The sequence below is a fragment of the Amblyomma maculatum genome, chromosome 1 (genome assembly GCF_055883805.1).
Source record: "Amblyomma maculatum isolate TAMU_Amacu chromosome 1, ASM5588380v1, whole genome shotgun sequence".
Lineage (NCBI taxonomy): Eukaryota > Metazoa > Arthropoda > Arachnida > Ixodida > Ixodidae > Amblyomma > Amblyomma maculatum.
Window position 1 is genome coordinate 258987326 of NC_139344.1, and position 12629 is coordinate 258999954.

The following is a 12629-nucleotide window of genomic DNA, read 5'->3' on the forward strand; positions in this document are numbered from 1 at the left end:
TGCTGCAACGTCCTCCGTTCACTGACGTTTCCATATCCGGAGGGTGTTTCCTCGTGCGGTCGCCGGCCGCGGCTGCTGCAGACGGGGCGCCGTGCATCATGGTGAGATGGACATCGAAGAACCCGCCAAGACTGGCTACCTGCACGTGCTGCACCAGGGATTCCTCAAGGTATAAGCGACATACCTTTTTTCGCTTGGCGGCGGCGGCGGCGGCGCGCGCGCGTGCGTGCGTGCGTGCGTACGTGTGTGTGTATGTGTGCGTGCGTGCGTGCGTGCGCGCGCGGTCGTTTTGCACTCTACGGCCTTGAAAGCATCTGCTTTGTTTGCTTATCCAGAAGTCGTGGCTGCACAAGTACTGCGCCCTGTACGACTTCAGCCGGCACGGTGTGAAGCGGCTCGAGGTGTTCGACTCGGAGGAGAGCTTCTCTCGCCATGCCCAGCAGAAGTGCATCACCTTGGAGGACTGCATTAAGGTTGTTCCCGCGCTGCAAAAGAACCAGCCTAATGTGTTCGAGGTGAGCAACCCTGACGGCGTCGATCGCTGTCTGAATCGCGGATAATAAATGGAGACCAAGCGAGCGTTGAAGCCAAGTTCCGTCGCAGGTGCATACGCGGACGCTGTGCCAGCACTTCTCAGCCGAATCCTTCGGCGAAATGACGCAGTGGATCGAAGCGATCAGGGCCGTCTCGTTTGGACAGCAGACGAGCCCAGCCACGCAGGACATTATTGAGGAGGAGAACACCCTGTACGGCTCGCTGGATGCTCGTAAGTGGTGGCGGGGAAAGTTTGATCCGACAGCGCGCTGACTTTCACGAATCCAGTGCTGCCTTGATAAATGTTGCTGTCTTTTTAGCAACTGCAGAAAAGTGATTAGTATTAATAAGGCTATTGGTTCGTCGGCATTCGTAGTTCTCAATATTCGCGCCAAGTGCACCAGACTCGGCGTGGAGAAAGGCGACGTTCCGCTTGAGGTGCAAAAATCTTTGAATCACTAAGCGCTCAATTACTGTGCTGCACACTGCTTATAAGTGGCTGTCATGTGCTGTCATGTGCTCAGGTATTTCATTGCCTTTTATTGAGACACTGCCACCAACGCTGACCGGTGGTATACTTGTGGGAGACGGTTGAAAAATGATGAAGGGTGCCTTTTCACTATAAATTCATTCCTGCGTTGAGCACGGCTTATTTGAGTCCGTTCATTCCTTCTTGCGTCAGCGCCAAAAGGCTTCGTAATCGACACAATGAAAGAAAGTTACCACGCTTGTCGGCGCTGCAGCGCGCTTTTGTAGATGCCTGTGTGACCTGACATCGTCGTTTCCAGGCATTGACAAACTACGCTTCGTGCGCGCGGAGGCGATGGAGCGCGCTTTCTATCGAACGCCGCAGCGCTAACGACTCGAGAGAAAGAACGTACGGGCGAACGCAGCCGCTGTGCCTTCCACCGTCCGTCCGCACTGACCCAGTCCTTTGTCGCTTCTGTCTACTGATTGAGCTCTTTCACCGTATTCTCTGAATTTGGAGAAACACCGTGCAGCAGTTTGTGATGATGGAATCAAATGCGCATCTACAGATTTTTGCATCTTGAACAGTTCGCCTGTCGGCCGCTGCTCAGTTTTGCCTTTTGTTCCGCAGACGCGTTGATGTTTTTTTGGAAAGACGCGGCGGCGCCCGCATTACCCGTTCGCCACATGTTCGGAAGCCAGGAAATGCCTTGCTTCTTTCGCGGAAGCTCACTGTTGCCTCGACTGCAACTCAGTTGAGCTGAAGCGGCAACATCAGTCGGCCTGAACTTGGACGCTGATATGTTGGTCACCTCCGCCACGGTAGATTTCATGTGTAAAGGAGTTCACAAAGCAGTGATTGGTAGACGGCTTCGATTGTTCCTTTTGCCCATGAACGCATTCGGCTCGAGCTGGCCGAGATTTACAGTTGTCGGAAGTTGGTTCCCGGTGCGATTTCGGGAAGAACACCCATTCGCCGGAGCTGCTGGTGGCCTCTTTCCGAGTGCTTGTTTTGATAGTGCGCTTTTTCTGCGACGTGATTTACAAGCGAACGACGGGCACCCTCCGCTCTTGGCTGGAAGCTTTTGCTGCGGAAGTTCCGCCTTGAGGCTCCTTATCTTCCACCGCCGCCAGGAAGTGACGGCTTTGCCTTCTAGCTGCGTTACTGCTGTGCTGAAACGCAATACATATAATTTCGCAGTACCAACATTGACGGCCGTGAAATATGTGTATACTAATGTATGCTAATTTGGGCGCCTCATTGTTTGACTAATCTCGGGTTAGGCGTTACTAAATTGCGCATCAGTTTTGATATTTTGAGTGATTTGATTGTATTTTCTACGGCTCTGTGAAATCGGAAGGCACAACGTGACTAAGTTTCGAGAGGCGAGCCATCAACCAACTAACCAATAGAACTGACAGGCTCACTCAAACTCTTCAGTCATTAGTATTCAGAACTTGCCTTTTTTTTTTTACCTTTTGTTTTCAACGTAACACAGTGCGTCAAACCCCTGAGGGCCTCGTGCCTTCGAAGGGCACCCTGTGGTTAAACGAAAGGTACCGTGAGGCACGTCAGGCAACCGATAGAGCTGCTACAACTGGTTATCATTTCAAAAGATAATTAGCCGTTTCGTCCCTGCCAGCGTCGCAATGTTTTCCGCTAGCATCTCGGTAAAGAAAGAAAAAAACGAATAACGCTTTTCTGGGATCCTTGTGGCTGTTATAGCATCGCCGTTCTTGGGTTTGTTTACGTTGTAGTCTACCAAGTGCGAAATAAGAAGCAGAAGCAGGGAAGGAATGGGTGAAGAAGTAGCTTCTTAAATGTAGAGCTCAGCAGCCAATAGCTGTTTACCGCAAGTAAATTTAATTTTTTTGATAAACTGCTTTTCTACTCAGTGGGGCTCCTCATTGGTTCAAACCACGCGCGCACTTTTCCAATCGCCCTGGTGAATGCGCAGCATGCAGTGAGGGTAGATAAGGGCAGCGGAAGCAGGGCACGAGGGTTCCGCCGGGAGGCTGCTGGAGGCGACGTCGACGGCACGGGCCAGCTGTAAACTGGCGGGGGAGCAGAGCATCACCGGTGGACGAAGGCTGAAGCGGTGCCTCGAGCCCTTTTGGCGTGTCGCGTGGTTTTATTTGCGCCGCAGTGTGTTTTGCCATGCCGCGTTGAAGCCCGGATCCTCGTTTTGTTGTAATCTTAGCATTGCGGTTTCGCGAGCCTCGACCGCATGCTTTGCTTCGAGTGCCTTTCGATGTATGCCCTTGCAACTAGATTGTCGTTAATCCGGAATAAACCGATGTTTCTACAGGGTGTCCAAGCTAACTTTAGCCAAGGGTTAAAAAAATTTAAACATTTGAGGTAGGCAAGAGAAACCACTTACATACAGCTGCTAGCCATCTGGCGCCAATAGGGAATTTTCTATTTTTTGAAATTAACTAATTAGTAATTAAGATATTTTTTTTTCTAACTTACAAACTGTTGCCTTCAGAATATAAATGGATTTGCAAAGTTGGAAAGCACCTTCTGAAACTCCCATTCCATTTGCTTCCGATAAAGAAAGCCTCACGTGTGTTGAGTCCTGAATAAAGTGAATTACTACTACTGTGTCGTTTTTCCAAGCTCTAGAAAGCCCGCGAAATACAAAAAGAAAAGAAAAAGAATACACGTAACTGGCGCATTCGTGCGCCACGATTCTGCTGCTCTCAACCTGGGTTTCAGTGAACGAAATCAGGTTCGGCCTTGGCTCCACGACCCCGTTTCAGCGGCAGGCCGATATCTCTGCGATGGTTATTTCGTCCGCTTCAGGCAGTCGGCGCACGTGACGGGGCAAGTCGCAGTGAGCTCACCGCGCTGGCTTCAACCATCGCCAACATATATGGGCTGTCGAGTCACGGCCGCCGCTGATTTCGTTCACTCAAACTACAATTGAGAGCACCACAATCGCGGCGCACGAATGCGTTAGTCGCGTGATATATATATATATATATATATATATATATATATATATATATATATATATATATATATATATATATATATATATATATATATATATATATATGAAGGAAAGAAGCCAACAGTCGGCGAGGCCAAGGAAAGCGTTGGGGATGGTACTTTTATGTCTTTTTTTTTTTTTTTTAAATGTTTACTTGGATAAGCACAGAAATTAGTAATGTAATCTGTTTAGGGGAAAGATAATTAGACACAAAGTAGAAGAAAAAACAACGTGCCGATGGTGGGATCCGAACCCACGACCTCCGAATAACGCGTCCGGTGCTCTACCAACTGAGCTACATCGGCCGCTGTCCCCCCTGCTACTTTCTTGGGTATTTATGTTGTCTGTATACGAACCTTGAGAGTGTTCACCAGCGCCACCCTCAGCCATAGCGGCGGACGTGGGACGTCCTTTGTTACCGCCAGCGTCACGTAGAACGTGATCAAGAGTGAGGGCGAAAGCTGTGCTAGAACCCTCTTACGCTACCTATGGCTTCAAGACTGCCAGAGCCGAGACCCCCGTAAGCTACAAGCAGATCAATCAATGGAAATGAGGGTGGTCGTTATAATACATGAAGGAAAGAAGCCAACAGTCGGCGAGGCCAAGGAAAGCGTTGGGGATGGTACTTTTATGTCTTTTTTTTTTAAATGTTTACTTGGATAAGCACAGAAATTAGTAATGTAATCTGTTTAGGGGAAAGATAATTAGACACAAAGTAGAAGAAAAAACAACGTGCCGATGGTGGGATCCGAACCCACGACCTCCGAATAACGCGTCCGGTGCTCTACCAACTGAGCTACATCGGCCGCTGTCCCCCCTGCTACTTTCTTGGGTATTTATGTTGTCTGTATACGAACCTTGAGAGTGTTCACCAGCGCCACCCTCAGCCATAGCGGCGGACGTGGGACGTCCTTTGTTACCGCCAGCGTCACGTAGAACGTGATCAAGAGCGAGGGCGAAAGCTGTGCTAGAACCCTCTTACGCTACCTATGGCTTCAAGACTGCCAGAGCCGAGACCCCCGTAAGCTACAAGCAGATCAATCAATGGAAATGAGGGTGGTCGTTATAATACATGAAGGAAAGAAGCCAACAGTCGGCGAGGCCAAGGAAAGCGTTGGGGATGGTACTTTTATGTCTTTTTTTTTTAAATGTTTACTTGGATAAGCACAGAAATTAGTAATGTAATCTGTTTAGGGGAAAGATAATTAGACACAAAGTAGAAGAAAAAACAACGTGCCGATGGTGGGATCCGAACCCACGACCTCCGAATAACGCGTCCGGTGCTCTACCAACTGAGCTACATCGGCCGCTGTCCCCCCTGCTACTTTCTTGGGTATTTATGTTGTCTGTATACGAACCTTGAGAGTGTTCACCAGCGCCACCCTCAGCCATAGCGGCGGACGTGGGACGTCCTTTGTTACCGCCAGCGTCACGTAGAACGTGATCAAGAGCGAGGGCGAAAGCTGTGCTAGAACCCTCTTACGCTACCTATGGCTTCAAGACTGCCAGAGCCGAGACCCCCGTAAGCTACAAGCAGATCAATCAATGGAAATGAGGGTGGTCGTTATAATACATGAAGGAAAGAAGCCAACAGTCGGCGAGGCCAAGGAAAGCGTTGGGGATGGTACTTTTATGTCTTTTTTTTTTAAATGTTTACTTGGATAAGCACAGAAATTAGTAATGTAATCTGTTTAGGGGAAAGATAATTAGACACAAAGTAGAAGAAAAAACAACGTGCCGATGGTGGGATCCGAACCCACGACCTCCGAATAACGCGTCCGGTGCTCTACCAACTGAGCTACATCGGCCGCTGTCCCCCCTGCTACTTTCTTGGGTATTTATGTTGTCTGTATACGAACCTTGAGAGTGTTCACCAGCGCCACCCTCAGCCATAGCGGCGGACGTGGGACGTCCTTTGTTACCGCCAGCGTCACGTAGAACGTGATCAAGAGCGAGGGCGAAAGCTGTGCTAGAACCCTCTTACGCTACCTATGGCTTCAAGACTGCCAGAGCCGAGACCCCCGTAAGCTACAAGCAGATCAATCAATGGAAATGAGGGTGGTCGTTATAATACATGAAGGAAAGAAGCCAACAGTCGGCGAGGCCAAGGAAAGCGTTGGGGATGGTACTTTTATGTCTTTTTTTTTTTAAATGTTTACTTGGATAAGCACAGAAATTAGTAATGTAATCTGTTTAGGGGAAAGATAATTAGACACAAAGTAGAAGAAAAAACAACGTGCCGATGGTGGGATCCGAACCCACGACCTATATATATATATATATATATATATATATATATATATATATATACCGGGTGCCCCACTAACTTGAACCAAGGGATACAAAATAATACATTTGAGGTAGGTCAGTGAAACCAATTGCATTCAACTGCCAGCCTCCTTGCGCACTACAGGCGATTTTTTGTTTTGCAATTACTTAATTAGCTAATTATGTTATTTTTCTTATTGATTAAATATTGACTTTAGACCAAACATGTGAATTGGAAAATTGTAGGGCACCTTCAGAAACCCCCATTCCATTAATTGCGATAAAGAAAGTCTCACGTGCGTCTTTTTTTCTGGGCTCAAAAGAAAGCCCGCGAAATACAAATAATACCACGTGACTAGTGCATTTGTGCGCCGCGATTGTGGTGCTCTCAGTCGTGGTTTGAGCGAACGAAATTGCTGCGGCCGTGTCGCCTTTGCCCCGTTAAAGCGGCAGGCCGATACGCCTGCGATGGTTTCTTCGCCCGCATCCGACAGCCGGCCCACGTGATGGTGCAAGTAGCACCCAGAGCGGCGATCCGACACCACCGGGATTCTAACAAACCCTCCTTCTCTCCCATCAGCGAACTTTACGGCAAACGGATGAGCGATAAGGTATCAGCCACTGAATCTGCGCATACAGGCTTGGGTAAAGGGGCAAGATGACATGTGACTCGACTAAAATTAGCGCTGCACCTTCATTTGCCGGTTCTTTATCGTCATCCGCCTGTCGTGATGTAGGCTGCTGCGGTGCACAGGCCTGGCCAAAATCGCGGTGACGACGGGCGAGCTCGAGCTCGCTCCAACCATCGCCAACATTTCTGCCTGCCGCTGCAACGGGACCATCGGGTCACGGCCGCAGCTGATTTCGTTCGCTCAAACCACGACTGAGAGCACCACGATCGCTGCGCTCAAATGCGCTAGTCACGTGGTATTATTTGTATTTCGCGGGCTTTCTTTTGAGCCCGGAAAAAAAGATATACGTGAGACTTTCTTTATCGCAATTAATGGAATGGGGGTTTCTGAAGGTGCTCTACAACTTTCCAATTCACATTTTTGGTCTAAGGTGAATATTTATTAAATTAGAAAAATTAAAATAATTAGCCAATTAACTAATTGCGAAACAAAAAATTGCCTGTAGTGCGCAGGCAACCAGTTGTATGCAACTGGTTTCACTGACCTACCTCAAATATATTATTTTGTAACCCTTGGTTCAAGTTAGCTGGGACACCCGGTATATATTGCATTTCGTGGGATTTTTTTAGAGCTTGGAAAATTGATACACGTGAGGCGTCCTTTATCGGAAATGAATGAAATGGGGGTTTCAGAAGGTGCTCTCCAACTTTGCATGTCACATTTATGGTCTAAAGACAATGCTTAGTAAAGCAGAAAAATTATCTACTAATTAGTCAGTTGCAAAATAAAAAATTGCCTATGGAGCGCCAGCTGGCTGGCAGCTGTATACAAGTGATAATTCTGGCCTACCTCAAATGTTTCATTTTTTAACCCCTGGCTAAAGTTAGCTTGGACACTCGGTATATAGACTGGATATTTTTCATTCGTCGGGCGAGACTATGCGCAGGCAACCAGTTGTATGCAACTGGTTTCACTGACCTACCTCAAATATATTATTTTGTAACCCTTGGTTCAAGTTAGCTGGGATACCGGGTCTGTACTCCAAAAGGCTTTCCCTTCAGCTCATATACCGGGTGTTTTATTCTTTAGAAGGTGGGAAAAAAGTAACTACTTTTAGATTTATTTTAGCATTGGGGCTATAATGGGGGCTGCGGCGGACATCATGGTAAGAGGAAGAATGCTTCAATTCGTTCGCTAATTAACTGAATACGTTAATGAAGTCATTAACTTGAAACAGGCGCTGGCCCGCCTTTGTGACGTAATTGCTCCGCCTGCATATTTCGTCACTCTGCTGAGCCGCCGTACGGGCGCGCGGCTGTTCGTTACCAATTTTTGCGAGCGCGCAGTCATTTTGCTCACAATACGGCCTCGAATCGCTGAGGCGGAGCGACCTACCCTCTCATGGTGTGGATCAGGCTGACATTCGTGGACCTTGTAACGCGCGTTGCTTTGTTGTAAAGAAAATTTTTTTTTCTTTGCTTGGCTAAACTATTAATAGGGTGAGCTTCAATTATGCAAATACAACATGCCTCTGAAAATAAGAATTTAAAAAGTTAATAAACGTACTCTGTTAATTAGCGAACTGATTAAATCATTCTGCCTCTTCTCATGGTGTCCGCCGTAGGCGTTATTATAGCCCCGGAGCTAAAATAAGTCTAGAGCCAGTTATCTTACTTTATATATTTTGCGCCATCTAAAAAAACAAAACAAAATACACGCACACACTCGGTGTACAAATACCCAGAGGTTTCGCTGTGCCACGTTTTACTCCATCAGGCCTCAACAGTTGTCAGCGAGGACCGCTGAATAGTCTGCCGATATTAATGTCCTCCGGTCGTCTTTTTTTTTTTTATTTGAAACTATGACCTACAATGATAAGTTTGTTGGACAGCTGACATGGAGCTCTCTTCGTGTCGTTCACCAGTGCAAGACTAGGTCCCCCTCCCAACGATACTGCAAGCACAGGACGGGGTTTCAGTACGCAGACGCTTGGCTGTAGGCCGTAACCGAAGACGCCGGGCGGCACAGTAGACACCGGATATTCAATACGGGCAAACGAGTACACTGCTGAGGCAGACAAGCTCGTACACTTCGCGCACTCGAGTGCCGACGAGCAGCCTCCGTCAACAGACGCCGCCATAACCTCGTTTAACGACGCAAACCGAGGTCGCCAAACTCGGTTTGCGATAACCACGGTTAGGGGTGTAACTGTGGTTTGGTCTGCCGCGTAAACGGGCTAACCACGGCTTCGCGTAACCGCAGTTACGCTAACCGTGGTTAACTCTGCCCGTGTAAAGAGGGTATAACTTGAGCAAGAGGTGGATACAGGCTGTGAAAGCAGCATTCAAATCAAGCGGGTAGAGCAATTAGTGTATCAAGGACGTTATTGCTTCATGGACAACTGAACTAACATTAAGACAGAAAATTGTGCCGGTCACGATCAAAGGCCTTCGCAAAGCCTATCGCCGCACCAGATCACACTTCGTGTTTTACTGCCTCTCTCCTGAGATGTGCATCATAACATAACGCTATCGCATTGCCCTTTCAAGGCGTATTAAAATGAGGGACGGTTTGTTTAACGGACTTGCCTCAACCTGCAGGGGGTCCAACATCCAAATGTGACTTTGGTCATTTCTAAAACTGAAATTGTAAAATTGAGTTGATCCACGTTCAAAACAGACTTTGGCTACCCCCCAAACAGACTTTGGCTACTCCCAAAACAGGCATGGTCGACCCCTGAAATTTGGGTGGGCCACCACCAAAACTATAGTCGAAATGCTCTGAAATGTGTATGCACAAGTTGAGATTTAAACACTTTCGCGCGATAATATGCTGGTTGGTAGAGCATGCCGCCTGTTATTATTTTTTTTTCTTTGGCGTGAGCATCTACTGAGCAATTACTGCGGAATAGGGGCGTAAAGAGACGACACAACGCGATTTAGCTGCACGAATGCGTGATGACGATCATCTGTATTGGTTATGTAAATGCAATCTATTGGAAGCAATCGTCATATCGAGGCCCTGAGTCTGTTGTATGCTCGGCATGTGTGGTCACCAAGGTGCTTCGCGCAGCGCACGTGTTCCGGGTGCGCGCCCTGCCCACGGAGGCCGGCGAGCGGTGCGGCCTGCTGCACGGCTCCTTCTTTCTGCTGGTCGGACCCCGGGGCGTGACGCTGGCCGAGCGGGGCCCGCAGGGCTCGCTGGGACCCGCGCTGCTTTGTTGGCCCTACTACAGTATCCGGCGCTACGGCCTGCTTGCCGGCACCTTCTCGCTGGAAGCCGGCCGCAAGGCTGCGTCCGGCGAGGGTCTCTTCAGTTGGCACGCTGCCGATGCTGAGGACATATTCCGCGCTGTCGCCTCCTGTGTGCGTGCCTCGGCCGACGGCTCGGCGCTGCTGGACCAGCTGGAGCAGCACTGCTACGAGAATGTGCCGATGCCACCCGACGACGATGTCGTGCCACACGTGCACCGCAACGGCGCCGAGTACGCCGTGGTGCACAAGCCCGGCCGACTCTCTCAGTAACGGATTCTCGGCCGTCCTCCTTCGCTGGTGGCGGTTGTCGCTGCACTACGACAGTCGTTTGGCGCTCGTAATCAAATAGAGCTCGCGATTGTAATAAAGCTATTCAGTGTAGGCGCCTTCCCTCTCTGCTGCAGTGGATATTATCGAAGTTCACGGGTAGCGTGGAGTCGGGGTGAGAACAGCAATGACGCGAACGATACGAGACGGAGTTGGGAAGAGTAAATGAAAAGAGCTTTATACAGCTATATACAGTATGAACAAAGAACTCGGAGAGCAGGACGGCAGCCTGCCTCCGTTGAGAGCCTCTCGAGTAATATCCCTCGTCGCTTTACAACACATTCGTGTCCGAAAACACTCTCGCGTCTTCCTCTCGTCTGGCCCCGCCCACGCAGTCACAAATCACTGTCAGGCAGTAGGCGGTCGAGCTGCAGCTGCGGGCCCCAGGTCGCAAGAACGGGGGCCACAGATCCCAGGACCCATCTCGAAGCCGATGGCGACAAGCGTCCGGTGGTCGGCCGCGCATCCCGACCTGCGAATACTGAAGCAGCACGCTGGTTCCTTCTCTCCCGCCTGCCGAGGTCGCGTTCCTCCCGAAACCGCAAACGCGGGGGGGGGGGGGGGGGGGGGGGGGAAGAACAACATCCATCCCTTGACACGGCGGCGCCACACAACCCGGTGACGCGGTGAAGCTTGGCCGGCCTGGCACTACAGCGCCCCCGCCGCCAGACAATACGCCGAAAGATGATCTGCTCACACGCAGCTCAGCTGGTTAGGCGCGCCGAAAAGTCTTCTCCCTTGCAGTGTTCCGCTCCCATAACGACGAAAAAGCGCAGCCGCTGGTCACCAACGGGAGACGTTCGGCCCCCGATCTTTCTTAGAGGCTAGCTTGACGGGACAACAGGCCTCAAGCCACACTCAACAAGAACAAGTGCCATTCGAAAACCACTCATCCCGCCATACCAAGATATGCAAAACTGCGAGTGTATACAAAAACCCGCGTACATCTGATATGAAAATAAAATTTCCCAGACAAACACAAGGTGCACACCTAGTAAGAAGTTCTGGTCTGGATCTTTCCAGGGCGTCTGGCCACGCTCGTAATTCACTAAGAATGCGCTGTTCTCTGCTTCTCGGAAGGTATGGGGTAAGGGAGGGACGACTTATCTTGCCGAAGCAGGCTTTGAATTTGGCCCCAAATAATCCGAATAAACCAATATACCAATATCGAGACGCGCCATTCTGTCTCCTTGGCCAAAAGTAAATATACTTGGGTTAAGCGGCTCACACACAAGTCACTCAAAAAAATAAAATGCATAAAGATCACCTCCCCAACTCGAGGAAAGAACTAACATTCATGTTCTTAAAGCAATGCAAAAGAAAATAAAGCAGCCTTTCGATGAAGCGCTTTCTAGTCACAAAACAAAGTTTAAACTCGTTCTCATTCATCCGGTTATTTTCAAAAGTGCTAAGATAATGTCAACAAAATACAAGTCCATTGTTTCTTTTTTTTTTCCTCGTTTGTAAGCGGCAAATACAACTACGAGGTAAGATACAACAATGTTTGCACTGTCTCTCTCGCAGAGAGAGAGAAAACTTTATATAATGCAAAAAAGAAAAATAATCTGGAGCTCCCGTGGTTGGGTCCTCAGTCCAGGACTCCCGCGGCCTTTGCTGCCCTGCTGGCCCGTTCAATCAGCCAAAGCTGGTTTCTTTACTCCGAACTGGACAGCGCAGCCTCCCACTGCTCCGGCGTGGCGTTGTGAATTATCGGCACTGCATCTATTTTCTGGCAGGCCCATGTGATGTGATAAATTGTCGGTTTCTGTCCACACCAGGGACACGTGTCCCTGTATACGGTCGGATGTATATTGCTGTATAAAGACAGGCATGGATAAGAATTTGTTTGTAGCTGCCGTCAAGACACTGACTGCTCCCTGTTTAACAACTTGTGGGGCGGAGGATACCGTCCTCTGGTCCCCCGGTAGTGCACCAAAATGTCAGCGTATAGGTACGAGTCACTGTCCCGGTCTCTTCGGCCTCTGGCCTCCCTCGGTTTGCATAACCTCGAGCTATGCAAAAAAGTTGTAAGGTTTTCTCTCGCAGAGAAAACCTCACAACTTTCGTGGACTAGCATTGCGCTTCGCTCAGCTTTCCTTCAGTCGCGCCCGTCTAGGTCGCGTTACGAGTGCTTCTACTAGATTTTCGAG

At 49.2% G+C, this 12629-nt stretch overlaps 1 protein-coding gene across 1 annotated transcript; it reads left to right on the top strand.

Annotated features, from left to right (window-relative positions):
• The first annotated feature begins 34 nt into the window (after nucleotides 1-34).
• On the top strand, nucleotides 35-11461 carry LOC146206330 (docking protein 1-like). The gene is made up of 4 exons (XM_084590997.1): nucleotides 35-169; nucleotides 336-515; nucleotides 604-766; nucleotides 9971-11461. The coding sequence occupies exons 1-4, from the start codon at nucleotides 107-109 to the stop codon at nucleotides 10420-10422; spliced, it is 858 nt and encodes a 285-aa protein (XP_084447123.1). The 5' UTR covers nucleotides 35-106; the 3' UTR covers nucleotides 10423-11461.
• Nucleotides 11462-12629: the final 1168 nt, after the last annotated feature.

Coding starts and splice junctions, on each gene's coding strand:
- LOC146206330 (XM_084590997.1), top strand. CDS start 107: ATGGACATCGAAGAACCCGCCAAGACTGGCTACCTGCACGTGCTGCAC. Junction 516..603: donor ACCAGCCTAATGTGTTCGAG/GTGAGCAACCCT, acceptor GTTCCGTCGCAG/GTGCATACGCGGACGCTGTG. Junction 767..9,970: donor GTACGGCTCGCTGGATGCTC/GTAAGTGGTGGC, acceptor TGCTTCGCGCAG/CGCACGTGTTCCGGGTGCGC.